The sequence below is a fragment of the Dermacentor albipictus genome, chromosome 9, assembly GCF_038994185.2.
Source record: "Dermacentor albipictus isolate Rhodes 1998 colony chromosome 9, USDA_Dalb.pri_finalv2, whole genome shotgun sequence".
Lineage (NCBI taxonomy): Eukaryota > Metazoa > Arthropoda > Arachnida > Ixodida > Ixodidae > Dermacentor > Dermacentor albipictus.
In genome coordinates, this window is record NC_091829.1 from 91,440,893 (window position 1) to 91,468,117 (window position 27,225).

Here is a 27,225-nt window from a genome sequence, read left to right on the forward strand (position 1 = left end):
TTCCTGGTAGAGCAAGTAGCTGGCCGTCTTCGAGATAACGCTGGTACATAAGCACACTCGTTTCCCTGTACCGAAGAAAAACGACAGTCTCAGGGCGTGCTTCTGTTTATTGTGTGATCATTAGCCGTGCGTCATGGCATACGTAATGGCGCGATTTTCGAAATTTTAATGGTCGATACGCCTCGTGGTGGCGAAAAAAGAAAACTGAACGAAATGGCCCTAATCCCTGGGTATATTTCTTTCACGTAAAGAGCTGCCTCAGATTTTGCATTATGGAGTATCATAATCGTCGGTGATATTTTTTTTAACTTTCAGACTGTGAAATGTGCGAACAAGTCTGGGCTATTGCGTTTCTTGATAAATACATTAGTGGAACATTTTGGCAAACCAAAGCAAATCCACCGAGCGTCTCGCTCTAGAAGAGCGAGGGGGTTACTGTTGTATGCTGGCCCACCAGAGAATAAAATGCACCCACATTCCAATAAGCGTCGTATAAGATACGATCAACTATAGCAAGAATGTCCCTGCGTAGCCCACAGTGGCAGTGAGCGAGTTTGCGAACCATGTCGACAGCGCGAGCTGCTTTAGGCGTAACATGTTCAATGTGTTTGCGCGAGCTACGTTTCAGGTCATATATAACACCTAGATATTTAATAAAGTTATTTTGAGGGATTATTTCTTGACGGCATCGGAGAGATTCATTAACAGGTATACTTAAGGAAAATACAAGTGAGGCACTCTTAGTAACATTTAGTGACATACGAAGATCCTCAGGCTAATCTTCAAGTAAAAATATGATTGCAGCATTGTATGCAATGAGGGAACGCCATTCCCAAACACAAAAAATTCAACGTCTTCTGCGTAAAGATACACTTGTACGTCATCACACACTAGACTTGAACTCGTTAGAATATTAAGCCAAATAGGAGAAAGAACGGAACGCGCTTTGCACGCGCATGAGCTGTTGCACGCTTCTTTGCCTTTATCTCACGGCGCTGCGGGGTAACAGTTAATGCTTTGGTGGCGCACGACCGTTGATTAGTTTTTCTTGTACATTTTTGTAATTACTGCTTGACATTTCTAACCTAGCTCCTTTTATTTGCGCTCTTAAGGCAACACGCCAGCGAACATTGTCATCTGGTTCGCGCTCTCCGTCACGGCTAAGAACCAGAATGAAAAACTGCATTGTTACAATGGTCGCCAGCCTAAATCCATAGGTAAAGAAATTATACAAGAGCGGACACTGCCATAGAGCCCAGCGGTCGAATTGACTGCAGCGCACCAAGCCGTCGGCGTTAATACCTGAACCACGCTTCCGGTTTCGGTTTTGGGCGCACGCATTTTTAACGCTAGCTGGTACGGGTCACGTCGGCTGCGCTTTCGTTTGCTTGTTTGTTTCAACAGCTCAATCACTCGCGGTCTTCGTGTGAAACCGTTTATTAAAATTGATTGCAGACGATCTTCACAAGCCTCCATCGATTATGTGCCACTTGCGATTTCATAAAGACGCAAGACGCCTTGTGAGATGAGGAAATGTTTATTTTATTCTTTTTAAATGCTCGTTGCGGGCTTTTTGTGCATTCATCCAACGTTGTCGCACCAGGTAAGCAGCAGTAGTTCCCGTAGGAAGCTCCACCAGACGACTTGAGCTCAACAAAATTAAATTACAAGCAAGTGTCATTTTGGTATTAACATGCAAGAATAATGCGTGTACAGGCGACGCGTGCGAAAGTGGTGAATGGACGGCAGTACAAACAAAAGCAGTTTGCTTTTACGCACACGGCGTACAAGATACCCGAATAATCTCAAACAATACCGTACACACCTCGAAAACATCCTATTTACAAGCACTCCCCTCTTCCCGGGCCTTCTTATGCTGTTCTTATCATCCACCACACACAGCCGCCTGATCCCGTTGGTAATGTGGGCAGACCGTCGCTCTGACCACTGCCCAAGCGCGAAAAGCCTGAAAAAGCATAGAATCGGAAAAGGCATCGCTACAAAATATCTACACAGACCATGCTGAACGCTCGCAGAATTCCTTCTACTCGCACTCAAGACAAATGCGCGGGTGCAAAGTTAAGCCTGTCTTCAGTCGTTGAGAAGACAGAATTTTCGAGTTACAAGTTCCTGGCGTTTGAGCTCCTTGGCGTTATCTTTTGCGCGCTCTGCTGGCGCATGCAGCACACTCCCGTCCTATCACTCTTGGCAATTGCTCGTCGCATTTTCCACAAGCGCGAGTACAGAAAGAATACAAATTGCTGCGGGGCCATAAAAATTTTCACAAACATGTCGCGGTAAGATTCAGTAAGATTCAGTAAGATTCAGGTAAGATTCAGTACGCGTCAAACTAAGTGTCACCACGGCCGAGCTGCTTCTCGCTGCGTCACGACAGGCGCGGCGAGCGTGCCTCATAAGAAACAGAAAACGTACCGAAAGTAATTTTCAACAACGTTCGGCATCAGAGAAAGCGCCATGAACTTGTCAGTGCATTAAAGCGCGAAACCTAACTGCGCACCACGGCCGAGCTGTTTTTCGCTAACCGCACCACAGCGCTAGGCTTGAAAAGTACCCTGAGAAGTAACGAAATTAGTTCCAATAATGTTGGGGCCCAGAGAAAGCGCCAATACTTGTCGCAGTAAGGTCCAGTACACGCGAAACTGCGTCACAGCGTCCTGAGCGAATAGCGTGCCCAAAAACTGGCGAAATAAAATAATATTGGGGCTCACAGAAAGCATCGCAAACATCTCCTAGTACGAGTCATTAATTTAAATTAACTGCGTCACGACGGCCACGCTGTTTTTAGTTAACTGCGTCACAAGTCTAGCTATAGGTGCCGTTCCGTAAGCCTAATTATTTGAAGTGCGTCGCAGACTGTCGAACGAAACTTCTCACCTTGCTGTAGTCCAATAGTGCAGTGGTGCCGTGTCGAAGTTCGGAAGGAACGCAAGAAAGCGGCGGGAGCCCACCAAACCACGCTAAATAAAAAAATAGAACAACAGGCAGACGGTTCGGCGAAAAGGCCAACGCTCAGATGCGCAGCCGATCTCGGTTGCTTCGGCGGTGCGTCTTGCGAATGACGCATGGCCCATCAATCGCCCGATTCGCCTGTCGCTAGGCAACTGAAGTGGGCCGCAAAATTTAATTTATACGCGGATATTTTTGTTTTTGCCTGGAAAGAATAAAAAAATTGAAGCAACATCTGTTAACCCTATTTCACACTGAAATAGTCACGCTTGTCGCGTGAATATATGTTGCCAGTTTTCGTCCAGTGTCCCTTCTTACACATTTTCTTTCTCTATGCTATATCGTTGGTGCAGCGACGGCCTGGTTGGTCAACACCGGCTGCGAACAGCGACGAATAGGCGAGAGAACACACACGCGAACTGCCTCTGTTGAGCACAATGCTGCAGCCACTACCAGTCAACCGAAGGCGATGTTCGCATTCAAGCAGCATGGTAAACTGTGTCGATCACAGCGCGTCGTTGTCCTACATTCGCTATCAGTTGTATTACGTCACTGTTGGTTTCGCATGCTTATATGATGATAGCGCTGCGGGCAAACTATGACCGGCGTTGCGTTTGTAACAGCACGCCAAGAAAAGTCGGAGAGGGGTTGCGGGCTAAAAAGTTTATTCTGCACAGAAATAAGTGTAAAAGTATTGCGAATGAACAGAGGGCCGTAAATAGCCCCGACTGCAGGAAAAGTACAACGGCTAGCGCATATAAATTACCACAGCACAATAAAAACTGTCCAGGAGAACAAAAACAAGAGCGAGAAAAGGCACAGGTTAGTCTCGAGCACAATGCGAATTCCCGGTTTCACAGCTCCTGTATGAACTCGGAGTCCAGGCCGAAGAGCGGCTCGTCCCGGCACTTGTTGCGGCGCGTCCACCATTCCAGGACGTTCGGATGCGGCGGCTGTCGCATGGGCGTCTCCCAAAGTGCGTGACACAGGGGACAAAGCAAGTTGACCGTAGTTACAACAAAGCAGTTGCGCTTCCATGCGAAGTAGCTGTTGTATTTTTCAGGGTCGTCAAGCAAGGTTCGCAGGTACTTGGCCAGTTGCCCCTTACCATGCAGCTCTGCCGAGCTCACAACTGAATGCTCGGGCACTTCCAGTGTTGCACCGGGAGGCGTCAGGATGACGGGAACGACGTCGTACTTGAACGCCTCATAGATGAGCTCGTACGCGCTCTGGAAGCACACGGGCTCCAGGGAGATCACTAGGAAGTGATACCGCTGGGCGATGTAGCCGATGCACTCCGACGGGGAGCCGCACTCGGACGCTCCGCAAGCTGGAAAGAGGCGGATGTAGACGGTGCCCTCACCATAGACGGTGCTGTGGGGCACTTCGCTTTCGAACCGGTTTTCCTCACAGTCATCCACTAACCACGCGGTGTCTCTTCGCGGCTGCTCGGTAAGGCGAGACTGGTAAGCCGAGACTGTCTCGTCGGCGGACGCGTCGCAACGCCACGTCTTGTACGGGATCACAACGTCTGCGTCGTCACGGCGGCCCATAGTCCAGTTGAACAAGTTCGCCACCAGTGGAAGAGGCAGGGATGAATTTACTAAGCGTCCTCCCGTTCCCATGGGCGGCGGATCGGCCCGCGCCCAGAATACCCACATCTGAGGAGCCGCACGTTGGGCAGGGATGTCGTACTGGTCCAAGTACTCAGCATAAAAGACGACTGCATCACTCCGCATCAGGCGGCTCCGGTCGTTCGTCATCTCGCATACTTCGACATCGCGTCCATCGAGCTCGCACTGAATAGTCTCGCTCCAGGGCCCAGCGTCGCTATCTACGCTCAGAGAGAGTGAATTATTTCGCGACACACGTGGCTCCCACAGCAGTAGGCGCGGGAGCCCGTTGTCATCCGTGCGATTGCGCCACGGAAGCCACGGAGGTAGCGGTACTGGGGTGGCCGGCGTAGGCTTCAGGCTGTGGATGACAGTGATAACAATGGCAATGATGGCAGTCACGAAGACAAGGCATATGATCGCCACCAAACAAATGCGAAATTCAGGTCTTTCCAACCACCTGCGATACCTGGGCACATAGTTACGGAACAAGTCCGAGCTATCGGATGACTGGGAGGGAGTGCGTTTAAGAGGCTGGTCACCTGGCGTTACGCCAGTTCCGGGTCCTAGCTCAGTATCATCGTCGGGCTCGCACTCACTGTGCCCGGCGCCTTGGGTCTCGGGCCCACTGTGAACCTTCTGGCGCGAGCGGCTCAGAGCCGCCGCCTCGACCACTTTGCGCGGGCTGGCGCCAGACGAGTGCTGGGGACGATCGGGAGACGGGCCGCCTCGTCGGGGTTGTTCAGTCGTACTGCCGGAGGCACCTTCGGTTCCAGGTTCGCGTTCGGCGGTCCCCTGGGCGCTGAGCAGAACTACTTCGTCGTCCCCTTCCGCGGAAGCATTGACAGACATGCACCGCGAATGCTCGGAGGACTGGGAACTCGAGGTCCGCAATTTGCGGAACTTAACTATGGTGGAGGGGGATGCGCTGAGCCGTCGGCTGCTTGAGGGCTGGTCCGCCATGGCAGTTCTGCAAAAAAGCGTAAGAGGAGCGTCAAGTACTGAGCATGCAGCTCAAAAGAAAAGTAAGTGGCAGAACACAAGAAACAAGCGATGCATGAACGGAAAGATCGTTCAGGAAGCGAGGAAGATCATGGGAAACAGAAAATTGCCGGTCTGGTAAAGTAGAGATCGTAAGCGTAGGACCGCTAGCACCGGTACATGGCGGCCACCATGACCTCAATGCACCGCACATCCTATTTAATTAAAATCACCGCAATTCATGGTTATCGATGTGTCGCTTGAATCAAAACGCGACTGTCGCGTGGCCACCCAGCTTCCGGACGCCTTAGTACCGTAGGACGCTGGGTGCGAAGATGGCACTGATAACCGCCAATAATTATAGACCAGGGGCATTGCAAGCAACCCAGTCCTGAAAGCCCAAGGTAGAATTTTACATTCACAGAATTATTTACGATTACTAACGCGTGCTGAAAACGCAGCCACTTGGTTCAGCCAGCGTTACCCGCTCCCGCTATCGTAGTACCAGGCATAGGACGCGACAGTAGTCACCTACAGTAACTGAAATGAAGCCAATTTCCGTAACCACAATGCATGAACTAATTTCGTCTACACTTTAGCATCACGCGTAGAAGCATAACAGATGAGCCCTGACCGATGTCCCTCTTGATCACTGAGGGTCATACTGAGCCACGCTCTACTTCATACGTCACAAGCACATACTTATTCTAGCTGGAAATGCATTGCATTGAGTGGCACTTAGGTCGTTTGTCCTAGCCTAGCGGAGACGCCCCTGCTCAGGTGATGCGAGGGGCCAGCTTACCTTGCGGTCGGTCACTAGTCCGGCGCCCAATGCGTGTCTGTCGCCAAGCAGGTTCTGTGGACGAGTGAAAATTTCCGTTCGATGTCCTTTGCTTTTCAATGAACGGCTGCGCGAAAAAAGGAAATGAAGGGGGAAAGGAGCGATCAAATGCGAAATACGACCCGAAAATGCGACATACTGCGCATGCAGGTGAACAAGTGGACGGCCACGTGTGTGGTCATATATTTGGCTGGCGCACACCTCCGCCCAGGGCTCTGATGCTTCTTGATGAAAAAGATAGTTGCGGAGCAATGTGCAAGCGAAAATGTGAGCCCCGCATTTAGACGTAACGAGCTCCAAATAACTCAACACGAGGTTGCTGGCTGGCTTCCCAGCTTTGGCTGCCACATTTATCTGGAGCCGGAATGCAAATACATTCGTGTACTATTTTATAGGCGGCGATTGATGCCTTTGGCGAACGGTGTCCATTATAATTTACTGTACAGTTTCGGGACATTAGACAAAAGGGCTCATAGCACACTAAACCAAAGGACCTAGAGAAACGGCAACCTCGTGGGCGTTTTATTCATTTCCTTATTGCATGGGTCACAGCTTTCGATTGATCCGTGCTCAATTTAGGACGGAAGCCTGGCAACTGTTGCAGATACCGTTCAGTATATGCAGAACGGAACAACCCGCTTCAGTTTGTTTTCTAATTGCTCTCACCACTCTAGTGCATGAAGAATGAAAGAAGCTCTGGCCTATAAGAATTGGCTTCTCGTCTCAACCTAAAACTGTGACTTTTCGACGAAGCATATTACACTAACCCCCTCCTTAGACACCAAATATTTCATTGTCCATCCTATGCGTCATCCCACACCGATCACTAATACAAAGTTCGTATCCCGTTAAGCCATGCCAATATCTGTTTGAAATCTTCGACTCCAGGGACTGCTAAGGACTAGAGCTACCTGTTCAATGCCAGCGCTGCCACCTCAGACGCCATTGAATTAAAAGGAGCGCTCACCTATTACTTCAACTCCTCTCCGTAATGTCAGGTAACTAAATAAATTAGTAAAGGCTGGCTGTCTATCAATCACGTTATCAATCGTTGTTTTCACCACACTGAAGAATACGGAGCTTCGAAATGAATGCGTTGTGTCATTCTATCAATTATTCATTCCTGAATTAGTACTTACGGTTTAAAAAACTTGGTCACAAATATCAAAAGTAAGTTCCCAATAAAGAAAAAAATTTTTTTTTAATGCACACAGGCACTACACTTCCATTTTCTAGGTATATGAAAAACTTCGTTTCAGCCAGAAATACAACAAAAATTCAGGCACAATACATCCGTTATGTCTGCAAGTGAAGCTTCCTTAGTTTTAGAGAAAGGTGCATTGAAGCACTACACGTGGTATATACACCCTCGCAATTATCTTAACACCATGCGAGCGTCCACCAGAAGACCAGGGAGCCAAACCGCACTGTATGTCGGAGCGCCTCGGCGACACACTCGAGAGCACGCCGCAAGCAAAGCCAACTAAAGACGACGTTGGTCACGCTGTTCCACAAGGCGGAATAGCACCTTGTGCTTTCTGCTGCGGTATCTGCTCCTGCCTTTCAATATGTTTTGTGTGCCATTCTCTATCGGAGCGTAAAATGATAGTGCGCGTTGGAGGAGCAACGAGTGAATCTCGCCCTGTATAGTGTGGTGTCCAGCCAGGCAGCGTATTATCGCGGCTTTTCTTCAACAGCGTACTTGCTGGACTTGCAAGCCGATTGTCTCAAGAATGTGACTTTCCAACAGGTATAACAATCTATGTTTATGACCCCGCACTATAGATCAGCGGTCCTTCACACCACGGTCCACGTCTTCGTGGAATCTTGCAAAGAGCTCTAAATGTCACATCAGAGTACCTTGATGAAGTTGGTCTGCAGATTTCACCCGCTAAGTCAGCCGCTAAGTCAGCTGCAATTGCGTATCATGCTAAACGACGCGCTCGATGAACCATGAGCCAGCTGTACCTCGGAGATACATCGATAGATTGGGTAGAGCAACACAGCTACCTGGGCCCAATAATCGACGATCGCCTATAATGGTGCAAATCGCAATCGCTACTCAAATATGTGGCCGTCTTGACTGTTAGGGGCGGCCGCTGTGACCAGATGACAGCACTACATGTATATCAATCATCTGTACTTTCTGGCAGGATGTATGCCTTGCCAGTGTTGAACGCGCCGCCTACTTTGATGTCTCAAATGGAACGGAACCATCGTGTTGCCCTCCGAGTCATTCTTGGGTTATCTCGTGAGGCGCGCTCTGTTCCATTACTCACTGAAACACACCAGCTGCCCCGGAGGCTGCCCCTGAAGCTGCAAGCAGACAAGGGAGCGTTATATAACGCACAGCGTCTCCACCGAGCGTCAGATGGACAAGCACTTATTAACCGACTGATTAGCGAGCGCTCTCCCGCGTGGGTAAATGGAGGCATCGTTCATTGCCGTTGCTGGCAGTTAAGAAGATACTACCTCACTGACAACTCCGAAGGAACACAACAAATGCCCCTTCCCTATTCATCTTTCGATTCCCGAGATACACAAAAAGTCTGACCAGCCTGTTTCGGCACTATTCCAGTTGGCCCAGCTGCACTTATTGGAAAAATATGCAGGCCATCCTAAAGTATTGACGGACGCATCGGTAAGCAGCGACGCCCAAGACGCTGCAGCAGCTTTCTTCTGCCCTTCGACGGACATAAGAAGGGTGTTTCGAATACCTCATCCATCCTCGTCAACAATTGCGGAGCTGGCACGGATTGACGCTGATCTGAAGGACGTATATGAAGAAATAAGCTCGTCGAAGGTCGTCATCCTTACAGATTCCCATGCTGCCCTTGGCAGGCTGTTGAGAAAGGATGCCAATAGCCCAATTCTCCACCGTATACTAGAGTCCGCGAACAGAATTACTTCTCGCGGGGTGTCCCTCATTGCCCTGTGATACCTTCGCACGTGGTTATTGCTGAAAATGAAGAGGCTGATCGCCTCGCTTCAACCTGCGCTCATAACGGGAGTGACTGCCCAGAGATTTCTTGTATGATTGACAACGCCCGCGTGTTAATCCGGCGGTCCCTCCTAAAGACGCACCCAGACCACCGTGTTGCAAGGGGCTCGTTCCCTCCCCGTGTTCGTTGCTTGCCTCGTAGCAGCAGAGCTCTCTTAGTGAAATTAAGAGTTGGCTCTGTGTTGGTGAGGGAATGCTTGTATCGTCAAGGACATGTTGACTTTCCGTCGCGTACGTCTTGTGGCTTCTGTGAGACACTTGAACACCTAATATTAGAGTGCCCCGCGTTTGACACATAACGTGCACTGCTAATTAGGAAATAGGGACTCATTGGACTCAAGTGTACGACCCTTGACGATTGCCTGTTTCCGAGAGGGAGTGTTACTCAACGCGAACGGGCATATAGAACCTTGATAACTTTCATGCAGACAACTGATTTGGCCTATCGTTTATACACATTTTCTCCGTGCTCTTACTTTCTATTGTCCGTGTCTCTATCAGTTGCTTATTTCCTATTTTCTTTCCCATTTTCTTGTTCCCTATTTTCATCTCTTTTCATTCCCTCCTCCCGACACAGTAGGCTGGCGTTGCGACGCTCTCGGTGGCAGTTCTCAGCTTGCTCCCTCCCTGTTTCCTTTGTATGTTTGTACGCTTCAATATCTCATAATGTCCTTCAAGCCAATTGGAGCGTTTGAGCACCTTCGAAGTCGAGACACGCCCACAGATGTGGCTGCGTTTATTTAGTTTTCGTTACAATTATTGCCGAAATGTTTGCAAGTAAAGCTTGTATAGCTTCACTCGTGTCGGCGTGTGTGTTGCCGTACGAAAAAAAAAAAAACGTGCGCAGCTTTCACTAGTGGTGCAAGGCTGGAGTTAAAAGCGGAGCTTGTGATAACCTAGCTTTTACGTGGCTTGTCTAAGTTCGTTGTAGGTTTTGCGAGGTTATGCTAGGTTTTGCTAAGTTTTTGGTAGGCTTGGCTAAGTCGCTTCTAGGTTTTGCGAGGTTGTGGTAGGCTTGGCTAAGTTGTTTCTAGATTTTGCGGCGTTATGCTTCGTTTTGCTCAGTTGTCTCGGCGGGCTTGACGCTGGAAGTTTTCGAGCAGTCGCAGGCCGGGATCGTTTTCTCAGAGACGTAGAGCGTTCAGGCGCCAACTCTCGCGTTCCCTGGACTGAAACTCGGAATCCTCGACTTCGCGTCGCCTCTACTCAGCCACAGCTTCGACGTGGTGTTCCGGATCAGCTCGGCGGTGACGCATTGCTTCTCGCTTGGCAGTACGGCTCTCTTCCTGGAAAGCCGCTTCTTCTTCGGGCATCCGGACTTTCTTCAGCCTTCCCGTGGCACCACCATATCTGCACGGAGTAGAAGAGGCGAGTATCGCCGTACCGGCGGTTCCGAGCTTTTACTCGCCTGTGACGTCATGACTCCGCCTTACGCGCGTGGGGTGCGAGAAGGTTACGTGGCTCGGTGCTCTCACAGGTGGTTGCTAGGCAACGCGAGGCGGCGCAAAGCGGGGTAGAATTTTCTAGTAACGCTCCAAGGCAGAATTAAAGCTTAAATAGCTCCACTGTTAAAACTCAAGCCGCACGAAAATAAAGACAGCTTGTCGGGCTGCGGATTCGAACCACCGACCTTCGGGTACAAAGACCGCCACGCTAACCGATTCAGCCATATTAAGCGGGGTTTTATATGCATGAAGAAGTAGACGCAGCGCAATGCGCAAACCGATCACAGGCGCCCCTTCCTGTGGAGGACGGAAAGGGTGTGATCTCCTGATCGCTCGTTTCGCGTCCGCCGTTTCCCGCCTTTTCAAGTCTGGCAGTCAGATGGGGAGGACGCGTTTGGTTCGACCTGCCGAAGAGCAGGCTGCGTTGAAGGAATGGCAGCGGGATGCGGGCCGCGCGTCATGCGTTCCGTCGAACTGGTGGTGTTTGATGAACGCAGCCGGGAACTCGCTCGAGAAAGGGTACGTCGTCGATGTGCTGACCTCGCCGTGAGAGAGCGTGAAGCCGAAGGGGGGGGGGATAGGGAAAAGGTGACGTGAGAAGGCAAGGAAACGCTGGATAAACTAAAGTTCAAGGTACGGTACGGTGCGTCTCTGCTATTTCTGAAAAATAAAACCGTGCAACTATGTCTAGCAGACAGCTTACGCAGGGCGCGCAGAAGCAGAGCCGCATTAATTAACGCGCACCGCAGGGTCTAGGCGACACAACGGAAGTGGTCGCACGTCAGATCAACACTTTTGTGCCTGCCGCGATAGCTTTGCGGCTATGGCATTGCTAGAAGTCACGGATTTGATCGAGACAGCCGCATTTTGACGGGGGTGAAATAAAAAACGCTCACATACTTTCATTTAGGAACGCGGTAAAGAACACCACAGTGCCAAAATTAACCCGGAGTGCGCCACTACGACCTGCCTCATAATACGATTGCAGTTTCGGCATGTACAGCTCAATACTTGAATTAAAGTTTCGTGCTTCTGCCACGACGCGATGTGTCTTGTGAGGCAATGAAAATTCTCTACCCACTGAGGGGTTATGAAATATGACGAGGGAGTGCAGTATCGCATTTATTCTGTTGTGCCAGCGGACAGCACCATTCCCGTAAATTGTTATTCCATACCGGAGTAGGCTGTAGCCTAAAGCATGTGTTATAGTTTTCCTTACTGATAAGGGCATGTAGTATCTTATATTGTACAATAGACAGGATATGGCGCGAAGTTTTTTACAAACGTAAGCAAGGTGGCTGTTCCAAGAATGGTCGCTGTCAAGATATAAACCAAGATATTTTAGAACAGATGAGTATTGTAACGAACAAGAATAAGCTGAACAATCTGAAGAATGCAAAACAAGAGGATAGTCAAGGGCTACCATCCTTAAAGGATTATGGAAGCAGATTAATTGCGTCTTAGATACATTTATAGTAATTAGGTTGCTTCGAAACCAATCCGTAGCTTTTGTGGCAGCAGACTGTAAAGAAGCAATCGCATTATAGTAGCTGTGGGCAGTAGTTACGATCATCGTATCATCGGCGTATTGATAAAGAGAAACGGGTATCACGCTAGAGAGGTCATTTAGAAAAATATTAAATAATAACGGGCTGAGTATAGATCCCTGCGGAACTCCAGCATTAATATTGGAGAATGCACTATGAACTTGCCCAACTGAGACGACCTGACGCCTACCCCGAAGAAAATTTGCTAACAACAACCAGAAAGCACCCCGAAATCCTTACAAGAAAAGCTTATTTAACAGCAGACCATGATGAACACTGTCAAAAGCCTTGCTACAATCAAGAAGGAGTTCACAAGCAACTTTATTATTATCGAAAGCTATATTCAACTGATCAGATAAATCTTCCAGAAGTGTTTGAGTGCTTTTGCCGGGTCGGAAACCATACTGAATAGGCGACAAAATGCTGTGGGCGTCCAGAAAACTTGTCATTGTTAACAATAAGTGTTTTTCAAGTATTTGAGTGATAGAAAGCAGAATTGAAATGGGGCGATAATTTTAAATTTTATTACGCGCGCCGCTTTTATAAAGAGGTATAACTTTTGCTGTTTTCAGTTTAACAGGAATTTCACCACTTGAGATTATGCGATTGAGTAGAGCTAGCAAAACTTCTTGGATGTATTCATATGTTCTGCGCAACTCATTATTGGAAATGCCGTCAATTCCAGGAGATTTATTACATTTTGAGTTGAATATAATCGATCTTAGCTCTTCCTGAGAAATTGAAGGCAGATATGCCGATTCACTAATGCTGTGACGCAAAGTGCACAAATCTACCTGTAAGTTTGCGTTTCTCATTACACGAGAGAAGTGATTATTAAACTCATCAGAAATATTCTGTCTGCCACTGGATAAACTGGAAGGAAAATAATTCATTATATCAGCTCACGTATTATTGCCTCTAAAGCTGTTAATTAACGACCATGTTTTCTTACTACTGTAACTAGCGGCTTTAAATTTGTCTCGAAAATGTATTCGCTTTGCGGAGCGGATCATGGCAGTAACTTTATTTCTGAGCTGCTTAAATTGGGCTCGTAGGTCTGCACGATTCGGGGCACGCTTGCATTGGGCCCACAGTAAGTCTTTTTCTTTTATTGCAGCGAGTATGTCAGACGACATCCACTTGTTATCCACGTTACGCTGTTTGATATGTATTGTTCGGGTAGCACTTTCTTTTAAGTTTTTGAACACTTCTACGAGTTTATCATATATGGCAACAGGAGACTCTATTGCTGAAAGAGAGTTCCAGTCATAATGAGCCACCAGATTATCAAATATTTTCGGATCGAGCACTGAAATTAGTTTTTTGGAATCTGTGGGTGCTGTCGCAGTATGTGGATAACTCATTGTGGCGCAAACGAAATAATGGTCAGCAAGTTTAATTTCTACAATAGTAGATTTTATGGCTAGATTTTGAGCGCGTACGATAACGTGATCAATGCAGGACACAGCTAGCTTACCAGCCAAAAATTCCTCACGGGTCGCTTGATAAATGACGCATTCCAAGCCCCATTTGGAAAGGCTATCGAGGTAATCTGCGACAAAGGCTACAGTAGGACGCAAAAGGTCAATATTGATATGACCTATGATACACACGTGCTCTTCGAGCGATAGGGTTGACAATGTGGAATCAAGTTCGGATAAGAAAAGTCGCGCATTAAAACTAGGAGGTCGGTACACCGATAACAGGATCACCGAAAAAACAGGTGTGCTCAAGCGCAGCGATATCACTTCAGCTAGGGAAAGGGAAAAAGTTAACTGTGAAGCTGCCCATCTGTTACTTATAAAAACTGCGATGCCTCGTCCTTTTCTGCTTGGACGCGTGTACGAGAAGGCTTGAAAACCCGGCAAAGAATACTGTGGAATGCTCTCGGAAGGAATATTAATTTCAGCAAGTACAAAAGCATCGAACGTTAGGCGAGATGATGAAATGATGGCATAAAACTGATTCAAATGTTTCCGAAGGCTGCGAATGTTCACATGCGCAACTTTGAAACTGCTGGTGGAGGCATCAGAAAAAAAAAACTATTTACATCCGCAAAGTCAGTTATTTTATACTCTCTATGCGAGCCATGTCTAGGCAATCCTATCCAAATCCGAGAATTTTTCAACTCGAATGAAAGGTGCTCCCTCAGATTCTCTCGCCAGAATCTTTCCGTTTCTCGTCCACACGAACTTATATCCATTTTCCTTTCCTTTGGAGCGGGCCAACCGGAAGAGCTCCCGGTTCAACCGCGTCAAGTATTCGTTGAAGAGCAGACGAGGAAACTTCTCCGGCTGAGCAAGATCCGAGAGACACTTCCGAGCACGAAACCATTTTTCTTTCACTGAAGCGTTCTGTACTTGCACAAGGATAGGAGGGCTAGAGCTAAATTTGTTTGCGGTCGGTAAACGGTGTATCCTGCAAATTTCATCTCCCTGGAAGTTACTTAGGCGCAGTTGTCTAGCTAAGTCGCTCATGAAGGACTTCAAGTCTTCACCAGGTTTCAAAGGGAGACCATGGATTTCAAAATTGCAACGTCTGCCATATTGATCAAGTTCATTTATTTACATCGTTGCTTGGTCTAGAATTTCAGCCTGACGGGCGACTGTACCGGAAAGTGACTCCACTTGAGCCCGTAGCTGAGACACTTCGGTTTGATAAGTATTCACAGTGGAGAGCATAGAATCATACTTTTCAGAAGGGAAAGCGATAGAGGCTTGAATGGCGGTCACCGTATCAGCCATCTTTTCACAAGTTGCCTTGAAAGAGAGCAGTTCCTGAACCTTTAGCATGAGAGTCTGAACAGTGCTGGTTAATTGGTCAAGTTTGGTATTAATAGACGAAAAGTGGGGGCCGAGTGAGCCATCGCCATAACTGGAACCAGCACCAGAGCTACATCTCTGACAGGTCCATGTTTCACGTTTAACAGTGGACATTTTGGTGTAAACACTGTCTGTTATCCCGGAACAGTGTTTACCTAAATGGAAACTTGCTTTGCAACCGGAACATACAACGAACTTGCCCTCTACCGGCTTGTCGCATACCGAACACACAGAAGACATTGCAGTGCAGTGCAGTCAGCGGCAAAACAGCCAAATGTGTTGCCAAACAGCCAACAACAACAACCAAACAGCCAACAACAAAACGTACTAAACAGCCAACAGCCAAAACGTACTAAAGGCAGTTTAAAAAACCTACGTGCCAAGAAATGAAGTAGCGTTTCAGTGACACCGGCCGGTTTTGCCGCTGACTGCAGGGAAGCACCGGGGAGGCAGGCTTTATGTACTTGCAACAGACACCAGGCGGACCGGGTTGAGCCGTCTTGCACCAGGGGATGCTGCGGAGCCGTTCACGGATAGGACCATGAAATGCAGAGGCCGCATGCGCCGCAGAGCGTCCGTTATGCCAGCGACCAACGACAGGGTCGGTCGCTGGCATCACGGACATCATGCAAAAAGTTCTCGAAAACACTGCAGACTTTATTGGCCAGTCTGGCATCTCGCTTTCTGATAAGTCGGCTTACATCGACGTCGGAAAAAAGACTAGAATCAAGAACTACCCCAGATTGCGCATTGTGCTCCTCGTAGCCAGCGAAATATACCCGCAAGTCAGCGGGTATATTGTACAAATACCTCATTTACGCATTGCCTTCAATGTCACTGATTACGTACAAAGACCGGCCAAACATCCAACGCAGAACATGCTAAACCAACTCTGGAAATGAGCCATGCAACAGCAGAAAAAAAAAAGAACAAGAAATGTAGCTTGTGGTTGTCTGTGTTGGCAGTGAACCTCACCACCTGGCTAGGTGGTGATAAGACTTTTCACTTTCTGCTATCTCTTCTAATAATAAATCAATTTGAAAAATGATTGTGGTGCTAGAACGCACGAAGATAATGCTTTACAACTTACAGCATATAACCGAAATTTCTGAAGGGGATTGGATGAAGGTCCATTACATTTTTTTCCTTTACAGGCATGTATACAGACACCCGTAGATGCATGCACAAACTCTACATGCACAGGTGGTGAACTCAAAAACGTTCATTGCTGCAAGACAGGTTCAATGAGTAAGGACAGATGAAGGTGATGAACACCTGTCTTGTAACAACAAACATTTAGTTGCAAGTCAGTGCTTGTTTCTCTCTCGTAGGTGTGTTGCTAAAACATGTTCACACATCTCTACATAGAAATGGCCAACCAACCAGGCCCACAGATATCAACTTTATGAAATTCTTAAATAATTACGCACAAAAATACAAATACAACACAATGTAATATGAACAAAAAAAAAAGAACTGAGGGGCTTTGATATGACACCAACAGACAAGGAGGTGTAGTAAAGCATAGATGAAAATAACTGCAGTTTTATTTCTAATGTCGAGGTCACAAGGAGAAGGGAAATGGAAGTGGACAAAAATATAACTTGCCACTGGTGGGAGCTAAACCCAAAACAAGTTGACCTACAGTGGAGGCCATTCCACCATCAATTTCCCAGAATTTTTACGTGTTCTAGATTAGGCTCTGGGAGTGTTGTTGCACGAAAAGCACTGGCTAATACTACCAAAACGAGATCTAGTACGTGCACGTATGTACTCAAGAAAGTTTGCAGAGGGATAGCCATTGCTGCAGCTCTATTGGCAAAGCAGTGCAAGCATAGTTCAAAGGCTTTGGGTTCATCTCCATCTCCCATTAATGGGAAGGTATATTTTCATCCCATTTCATTTTCCTCCTTATTTCTCCATTTCAATATAAATTAATTAAATTCATCAATGATTTCATTTATTTTTCAAAAGGTATACATTAAAAACGTTAATCTTTAATTTACTTTACTACTTGCATCAATTTAATTTTCATATCGAGATGCTTATCCTGAATGACCTCTCTCATGTGTTTGCGCAGAGAGACCGCAAAAGTTTGAGGTCGTCCTGTGGTTTGCATCTTTTGATTGCACTTGAAGCATTGCCTAATTCTTCTAATATTAACTGACTCTTATCTTTCTTTTTCCTTTTCCTCCGCCTTGACGTTGTCGCTTCAGAAGCAATGCTTCCCAACGTAACCAGCCTGCGACTGCCTGCTGAAGCCAGCGATGCTTGTGACTGCGGCCTGCTGGGGTGTTTCTCAGAAGCCTCAGGAACCAGAACTTCTTGAAGCATCGGTGATTCAAGAGATTTCAAAATGTCCTGAGACCACAGACTCGTCACAGTCAATGCTGGCGCTTGTGACTCTTCACCTGACGGTGATGGCACTTCAAGAGTTGCCAGATCGGAAAACTGGCACATTTTTCGTTAAGATGTCTGCAGCGCTTCCCTCCTCACTCGATGGGGGCACTGGTGGAAGGTTGGCGGACGTCCTGCATGTGAGCGTAATAAGGTTTGCAATAATATGTGGGGTTTTACGTGCCAAAACCACTTTCTGATTATGAGGCACGCCGTAGTGGGGGACTCCGGAAATTTTGACCACCCGGGGTTCTTTAACGTGCACCTAAATCTAAGTACACGGGTGTTTTCGCATTTCACCCCCATCGAAATGCGGCCGCCATGGCCGGGATTCGATCCCGCGACCTCGTGCTCAGCAGCCTAACACCATAGCCACTGAGCAACCACGGCGGGTGTAATAAGGTTTGCAAATATTGCCAATGTGTAAATAATGTGACAGTCTGAATGCAAAAATATATAAAGGCTCAAGTTCGTCCACATTTGTTTTAAGGTGTCATTTTATTAAAGAACGCCGAAGCTGAGTCAGTTTTGTAGGGACAAAGTGGCTTGCCTACACAATCAGAATGAACAGTTTCTGCATGCACTTAAGTAAGGTTTGGGTACGGACTAATTGGTATTGATGATTGATACCATGCACTTAAATGTAGCGTTTGTATTTTTTTCCGTTTTTGCTTCTGATGCATTTAAGCAGTTCTTATGAGACCTGCGTGCTTAAAGCCTGGTGATACTTTCTACTCCAAAAAGGGCATTATATTTGGAATGTTTCAGTTTCGAAATAATTAGCAGGAAGCATTCCACTACATTTATACAGTAATGCCACTTAATAAATTTCATGTTGAAAGACCTGCGCTTGCACTTTCTCAACACAGAGTAGTAGTATTGTTAGGTCTTGCTTTAGCATAACGCTCTCTCGTGTTCCAGTTTTTCTACTTGAAACGTTCTTGGCTTGTAACTTTGTTTTCCTTTCATTTGTCTTCTTTTTCATTTGCCCTTCGTCCTGACTTATCTTTATTTATCTTTTTGTGAATTTTAAACCGGGCGAAGCACGGGAAGTGGTTGTCTTCGGGAGTCCGTCGAGCTTACCTCCGCTCACCCTTGCCACTCGCTCAGCGATATCGAAAGTCTAATCGCACTTGGTCATCTGGGGCGCTATTCTGGACATTCCGCCATTTTCTTCGATGCGTGACGTAGGCGCGACGCAAACAAAATGGCGCTGGTGGCCCGGTTTTGCTTACGTAACGTGACGCCAACTTGACGTTTCGCCTAAGAAACTGAAATGAAGGCACTGAATGTAGCGTTATCGGTAAAGCAAAAGTTTTCCTCCGCAGTAAAAATAAAGCAGCTATCTCAAAGCGTATGATTATTCTGTCGAAAACGCTTCTCGCTTCCGTCGTCTGCTGCGTACAAGCCGTCATCTGCTTCAGTACTTCGGATGCGTGTCCCTGGAAAATGGAATGAGTCATCGCATGTTGGCGCCAACGCGCTTGTTTTCTTTCTTGAGACAACATACGCGACCTACCAGTGGTGATGCGCGCACGTTCTAGGCCACGTTATCGCTATTTCGTGAAACGCAAGTGACTCAGCCCGACTCGGCTGGCTTAGAAACGGCCGAATATCACCGATAGCGTTGCGCGCGCCAGAGATATCCACTAGAGCGACGCAAGCGCCGGCGCTGCCATCTCTTGTTCATTTCGCTGGTTACTCGCACCGCGGGAGGGAACTTCAAGGCGCCGCCTTGCGTACATTTCTTTTTGTAAGTTAGAAAAAGGCCGTTGTAATAACTTTTGATTGTGCGAAAAGGCATTAATCTCGATTACAATACAAATGCAGCAGTGAAAAGTGGACAACATTGCTGAAAGTTTGCTATATTCAACCAATATTATTTCGTATAAACGCGTTCTTTTAAAAAACGATGGCCCAAAACACAAATGCCAACACCACCCGAGAGCGATGCAAATACTATGAGCACGCGTTATGAACAAAAGATTTTCGTGGCGCCAAACGACGGGGAAAATGTGGCGATACGCATTCCTCTCGGCTGCCATTGCATATGGCTTCCCATTAGCATAATTCGCGCGGCTCGTCGCAGCAAAAATTATGGCGGAAAATCTCAGCAATGGCGGCCCTGCGAAACGTCACGCGTCGTCAAAATGACGTTTACGAAACAGCCCTTCCTGTGACGCTCCTCATGAGATATTCCTTCAGCCAATCAGCAAGCTGGCATGGCGCATATCTTGAATCGCCACCACATATTCGCGCAATTGCAGATGCATTGCACTGGCTTCTGCACGCTACCGCTCACATTCTTTTTGAAGCGCTAACATCACAATATATCTGCCAAGGACCAAAAAAATGTATTAGTCCATAACATTTGCAGCTCCACGTCACGTTTCGTCATCTTGATGAAAACGCAAAATTACATTTTGCAATACTTCCGCTTCCCGGCACAAATTTCAAAACACGTGACCTCTCGACAGCCAATCAGAGAGTAAACATGGCGGATAATGGCGGCCGTGCAGCCGCCATGCGTGTACAGAATAGAGCCCCTGCTTCGGTTGTCGTCCCAAGTATGAAGATGGAAAAAAATAAGATAAAGAAGCTTGGTCAGGCGTACGCAGAATGGAAGGCGCAGGGAACTAAGTCAACAAAGCATTAGACGAAGACGGCTAAATCGGGGCATTACATGTGTTGCGCGATTCTGCGGTGTTCTAACACCAGGAATTCAAGTTTCGCGACTTTTTTTCACGTTTCCCAATGACATCAGGTAATCACAAGTATTTCACATTATTTTCTGAGCCGGTATTCATTCTGCATGAGTAAACCAGTTCTGTGCAAGCCTCAGTGGACTGACATAGGAGCAGTGTCGCTCGACCCATTCGTCATGGCGGCAGCCTATCTGCTGTCTGTAAAATGCTTGCACTGAAGGGCTTGACTGTGTCCTTGTTGGGCTATACATTTTGTGCACCTTTTACTTTGTCGACGCACACAGACAAGGCTAAATTAAAGAAAGAAAAAAAACAGCGGTGATGTTTTATCAATTTTCAAGAGAAATGACAGCAAAAGAACGTGCGCGCGTAATTTTTTGTTGCGTTTGGATTCAGCATTACTATGATGTCGTACTGAAGAAAGTTGAAGCTCTCTATTTTATTTGAGTTTTGGAGCGTAGAAGGCACCATACGCCAATTTACCTGGCTTTCGCCTCAGCTTCAGTGTGTGCAAGTTTTTGAGCACCTGTATTATATACGAGGCGCAATGTTATTTGTTTTGCCGGCAGAATGTATTGAATAACAACAGTAATAGAAGTATAGAGTATTTAATGCCTATTAAGTACGAACTGGTAATCCTCCTTGCGATGGAAAGGGCTTTTAAGTTTCTGTTTATGAATGGTTGGTTCGTTGCGTTGCTGTTGTGTCAAAATAGTGTCCTAATAATCGCCGTGCTTTTCTGTATATATGAATACGACGCAAAGTACAATGACAAGCAGATTATATGCGCTTTTAAGCACTATAGGAAGATGCTCCCTGATTCGGCATGTAGCTTAAATAATGCGAGCTATTCTAGGCTACTTCATGTTCATGCGGATGAATGTAGCCAGTTTAAAATTCTGTGGTTGCTTACTTCTAATATTGTCAGTGAAATACATTTATTGTACTCTACCTTCTTTCTGCAAGCCACAAAATGTGCCATGGTCATAACATACGTTATAGTCAAGTTCCGTGTGACCAGCCCGTAATGGTTAATTTTCGCATTGGTTTGTATCTTCTGGAATTGATGTTTGCTCATTATGCACAAGTTTCAGTTGTGAATGAAAATTGCTTCTGCAGATTGACACTTTCTTTCTGCGTGGAGGTCAGTCTTCTTCTAGAGTGGAGCGTGTGAATAGAAACAAGGACGTGCTACTTTTACTTGTGGTGAGTTTTGGCTGACTGAAAAATCGGCCAACTTTAGTTGATCCACTTCACAACACACGATCGAAATGAACGATTGGTAGTGCCATGAAATTTTGTTTATACTACCCGCCACTATATCTGTGGACTAGTTGAACTGCAGCCGTAAACTCAACCACAAGTTAAGAATTTCAAAGCGACTACTTTCATGAACTGACGAAATGTATATACTGGTAGTTAACGACGGCTTAATGTGTCAATATATTTCATTGTAATTGCTTGGCGCTGGTGTGTACGAGCGCTGTCCCAGTGCTTTCAAAAAATGAATAGAAGCTTCCAAGGTAAACGTGGCAGAAAAAAAAAGCGCTTCGTAAACACGGCAAACTTCAGGGGATTCTGCTTCGCGATTTAGCAAATGTCGCCGCGCAGGCAGCGGACCTGCCATAGGACCCGAATACAGCCCACTTGCATGCGAAGTGGGAAAGGAGGGCTTGGCGTCAAGCCTCCTCCTCCCGGGAGCGCGCCCTCTCCCTCTGTCTTCTGGCCTCATCAGTGACGTCATGAAGGCATTGTTTTGTTTATGAATTATTTCCAGTTGGATATCAGGCAACCGCCAGTGGCAGAAGCAGCGCTGCCGCCGCATATCGGCATGGGATCGTGTGTCCCAAGGGAGCTACAGAGAGTTTCCGCACCCTGGTATCACGTTGTACACAGTTAATGTGAAACTAGAACAGTCCAAATGATCTCACCAGATATCGTAGCGAAATCCTTCACCAAAGCAATCGGCCCAGGTGATAAAGTAGCAAAGATGGGATGGAGGAATCTTCTTCTTGAAGTTCGCCACAAACCACAGTACGACAGGCTCTCGAAACTTGTAACGTTCGGGGGCATTCCCGTTTCAGTGGGCCCACACAGTTCTATGAACACAGTGCGCGGTGTCATCTCGGAAGATGACCTTCTCGAACTTTTCGAAAGTGAACTGCTTGTAGGATGGCAAGAGCAGAACGTTGTGAAGGTGCAAAGGATAAAAACAAAGTGAAATGACAACGAAATACCAACTAGGCATATAATCACTACTTTCGCAACCAGCAATCTACTTGTATCAATCGAAACTGGTTACTGTAAGCTTCGTCTAAGACCATACATACCAATTACGCGAGGATGCTTGAAGTTTCAGCGTTTTGGGCATCGGTCGCAAAGCTGCAGAGGACGTGTTACTTCTGCTAAGTGTAATTATACTAAGCACCCTTGTGACATCTGCACTTAAGCCACCTACTGTGCCGACTGTGTCCCGGCCTACTCGTGATCCTGCCCCTCGTGAAATAAAAGAACCTAATTCATAGAACTGCAGGTCGAACTAACTCTATCTTTTCCAGAGGCACGTAAGCGTTTCTATTAACAAAATCAGTCCAGTCTTTCCTACACGAATATGGCACGCCGGGGGCAGGGCCACATCATTCGGTGGCTGTTCGGCTCACACGGAGTGGGACGGCGGTCACGCCATCAGCCTCCCCCCCCCCCCCCCCCTCCCCGACAACACGGCAGGAGCAGCAAGCGCTGCTCTGCCCGCAGCCAGGAAGGGCCAGCAGACCTCCAGATGTGCCGGTCCCAGGGCCACTACCCGTGGAGATAAGCCCAAAAAACCCGAAGCGTGGCCGCTGAGCGCCTGTCATCCAGCGCCTGTGAAGAGGCGATGGATGCCATCTTCACTACCCCGGCGGCTCAGATGCCGGAAGAACGGCGTAGCTCCGCGGGGCGCGCCGGAGGAAATGGAAAATCGCGCATCACGGGGCCTGGAGAGGTCTCGTGAGCTAACCTAATGCATGTCTCTGAAACACACAGCATAAAACGCACATTTAATTTTTTTTTATTTATGCGAATACCTTCCGCTCCACAAGGACATTGTAGCAGGGCGGCACTACAGAGATACATTTCTACAGAAAGGACTGACTTCCGAAAGAAAATATACATGTACGGAAAGCTCACTTAAAAAGAAAAGGAATAACATCAGCAGGAAAACGTAGGCAAGGGCAACGGAGAGAAGAGTTAAGAGAGAAGATAAGTTATTGCAATAGGCAAACCATAAACCGAGACAACAGTGAAAAAATGGAACAGGGTAATTTGCAGCTATGAAAAATTTAACAATAAGACAAGTTAAAACTCCGAACAGGTTTCACATTGATTATTGCTCTTAGGGAGCCTATTGCATAGAGCTGAAGTGTGCGGGACAGATGAATTGCGCAAAAATTCAGCGTGACAGCCCAATTCAAGAACTTTATACTCGTAATCACATCACTGAGAGACAAAGTGGGGAGGAAAAATGCACAGATCCTTTATTCCGGTTACGCCAGGGTATATCTGGAAAAAACAGTTGCACTTTTACGGTCATTCGACGATGCGCTATTGATTTCCAACCTAGATTTTCTTAATTACTGAGATACTGCTGCGAAAGTCACAATTGCCAGAAACAAACCCGGCAGTATGGTTTTAAGTTCGTTTGAGGTTTTCAAAAAGGTAGGAGGTTTGAGTGTCTTCTTTTTTTTTTAGGTTTGAGGGTCCCACGCTTCACAAGCGTATTCAGAAATTGGACGCACATTTGTAACGTAACGTTGTTCTTTTACATGCAAAGGGGCCTGATAAAAACTACGTCTGACAAGGTTAAGTATTCTGGATCACTTTAAAGCGAGGTATTGAATATGTTTATTCCACTTTAGGTTTTCTGAAAAAAAGGATACACGTATACACAGATATTACAGTGGAATGCCAGGGGTTTACCCCACAATCTGGACGACATTAAGGAAATCCTACATACGTTAGTCCAAGGGTGCTGCGTGTCCAAGAAACAGATGTTAATTCTTCAGACATGAACCACACGAACACGGCAGTACGCCATTACCAAAAGCACCCCGACGGCGCCCTTGCCTCTTCGGGTGGTGTGGCCATAGTAGCAGATGAGGATGTTGCTTGCCGGCAATTGCAGCTTAAAAAGACCCTAGAGGCACTTGCGGACCGTGCGGTGTTCTTCAATAAGCTATAGTCACAATTACCTGTCTGTCAAGAGGAACTCCTGTGAGAATCGTCGCCCCATCTCCTAGACATGCATTTCCAGCAAACTGCTCGAACACATCGCTTCACTGATTTACAGATGTCTTGAGACTAAAAAAATCATTTTTTTTCATAATAAGTTTTAGGAAGGACTTCTCGTGCGGTGAGACACAGTTACTTGAGTTGACGGGCTGTTGAAGCGCCGTGGTGAGAGCGATTGGGGTACGTGTCGTGCGCGTTTCTGTGTATCGATTGTGAATCACGTCGCGCAGAGCCACACGCCGCCCTCTCTTCCGTTGTTCTTTCGCGTGCTGGCTCGCTTGCTCGATATGCCGCTCCGACTCAAACCAGAGCAGTGAGTTGGCCGTTCCCGCTGTGCATTTTGCAGGCCTGTCATTTCGGACGCCGTCGGTGCCGCATCATTGTGGTAAAACAAGATCGGCGCGTCTGACCATGCGTGATCACACCAAGCTATGCGCCCAAGTGTGCTGAGCCCCATACCGTTTAGTTCTATGAATATTAAAGCGAATAGCTTACTGTATCCCTCTGTTTTTATGTTTGTTAAGAAGTCAGTGGTCGGTCGTAAGTACTGTTGATGTGTAAGGAAGACGGTCCTTCGGCCTTTTGCTCTCTCGCCAACTATATTTCGCCCGCTCTCGTTCTTTCGTTCGCTTGCTCGTTCGGCCTATTCACTTGTACTGACATTCATCGAGGGTGGTTTTTGTATACATTGTACTCACAGTAGAATTCACCGCAACACTTTCTGCAGAGCGCCGCTTCTATAGTAATGGATGTACGGATGCATTCCTTCGGTGCCGTCGAAAGTTATGTTCGCTCTTTAACTCGATCCCTTTATTCGTGCGTAATATAGAATACTCCTCATACATACGCCGCATGAGAATGCTTACAAAATGGAACAGGGGAAAGATTAACATGCCATCGGTAAACTATATCTCATTGTGTAAGAAATTGAAAACAAAACGCGTAAAAAGTAAACAAACGAATTAGGTCGGACACTTCGCTAAGTGTGTAGCGGCTCTTCGAATTTTGCTGAGTATCCTTCAGTGCCTACGTGCGATGGCAAGTGGTTCCATACTACGATAGTGTGCGGTATGAATGAATTCGTCAAACGATGAGACTGACATATCGGTCGTTTCACATTTGCACTAGTAGTCATGACAAAAACAAATACTGCATACTTGAATTAGGAAGGAACAGCGCCAACTAAGACGAACACAAGAGGGGAGAACGACACAGGACAAGCGTTCTCCCCTCTTGTGTTCGTCTTAGTTGGCGCTGTTCCTTCCTAATTCAAGTATGCACCATCTAGCCCAAATGAATGTTCTCCTGAACAAATACTGCAGAGCGCTGAAAGAAAACGTCAGAAATAATTTGATGATAACGCTTATGAAAAAGCCAAAGCTATTGAAGTAGAGGATGCGCTTTCAGAATCAACACTTACACCCGCATGGTCTACTGACTGGCAGCGCTCCTCCGAAGTCGATGTGGAGCCGTAGTCCGCGTCACAAAGAGCGGCTTCGATATTACTGCACTGGCGCATGATCTCTTCGTGACCTGTTGAGGGGTCAATTTCGTTTGAAATCATTCGTCTCTTCTGACGTGAGGTCAACACCACAAAAGGCTTCGTTTTCCTAATCGAACTCATGCTGATGCATGGCGAATACGGCTGCAATTGACACGAGTGCCACTTGACAAATGGAGAATTCTCCCGCCAAGAACGGCGTCGTTGATTACGCAGCACGTTAACTAAACAGATACGGCAAGACCTATGAAAACATTTTCCAAACGTATTCAACCCTCATTTTTAAGCTATCCTGCTTGCGACATTTTTAATTCGTCGAGTTTGGTCAAAAATTTGTTTGAGACGTTTTTGTGTGCTACCTGTGAGGAAGGCAACGTTCAAAAGCTCACAGAAGACAACTTCAACGCTTTTCGCCAGAGAGCTACGGAGTTGAGCTGCCATCATGGCTGCATCATGCTAGGATCACGAGTTGTCATTCCAGGCCCACTTCGCCCACAAACCACGGCTCTTATCCACGCCGGACACAGAGGCGTGGTCGCAGTGAAGAGGTGCGCCGGCAGCTACATGTGGTGGCCACGAACCCCACTTGCCGGTTGGGACAGACCGAACACACCTTGGCACACCCTGCATCTTGATTTCGCAGGCCCAATTGACGGATCTACATTTCTGGCGGTTGTGGACGCCTAGAGTAAATGGTGTGAAGTTCGTCACATGAAGAACACAACATCGAGAGCTGTCGTAGAAGCCCTGCGTTTATTGTTTGAAACGTTTGGTCTGCCCCAGAAAATGGTATCAGACAATGGAACCGCTTTGTGTCGGCAGAAATTATTAATTTCTGCAGTGACAACGGTATCGTGACGGTACATCTGCTCCGTACCACCCTGGCACAAAGGGACAGGCTGAACGCTACGTTGGAGAGCTAAAACGTGCTCCAGCAAGAGACGTACCCGACAGGGCCAGTACAGTGGCGCATCGTACGCTTTTTGTTCAAGCAGCACACAACTGTGCAGAATACGATGGGCCAGACTCCTGCCCAGGTCATGTCCTCCCGCAAGCTTCGAACACACATCTCGGCTGTACTGCCGGAACTGCCTTCAAAGGCCGCACGAGGAATCCAAGGCGCTCCGCGCTGCAGG

At 47.1% G+C, this 27,225-nt stretch overlaps 1 protein-coding gene across 1 annotated transcript; it reads right to left on the minus strand.

The window, feature by feature from the left end:
- Positions 1 to 3,615: 3,615 nt before the first annotated feature.
- On the minus strand, positions 3,616 to 6,488 carry LOC135914630 (glycoprotein 3-alpha-L-fucosyltransferase A-like). Its single transcript, XM_065447560.2, has 2 exons — positions 6,364 to 6,488; positions 3,616 to 5,550 (listed from the first exon to the last, which is right to left on the minus strand). Exon 2 carries the CDS (start codon positions 5,541 to 5,543, stop codon positions 3,822 to 3,824), a length of 1,722 nt encoding a protein of 573 aa, XP_065303632.2. The 5' UTR covers positions 5,544 to 5,550; positions 6,364 to 6,488; the 3' UTR covers positions 3,616 to 3,821.
- Between the last annotated feature and the right edge of the window lie 20,737 nt (positions 6,489 to 27,225).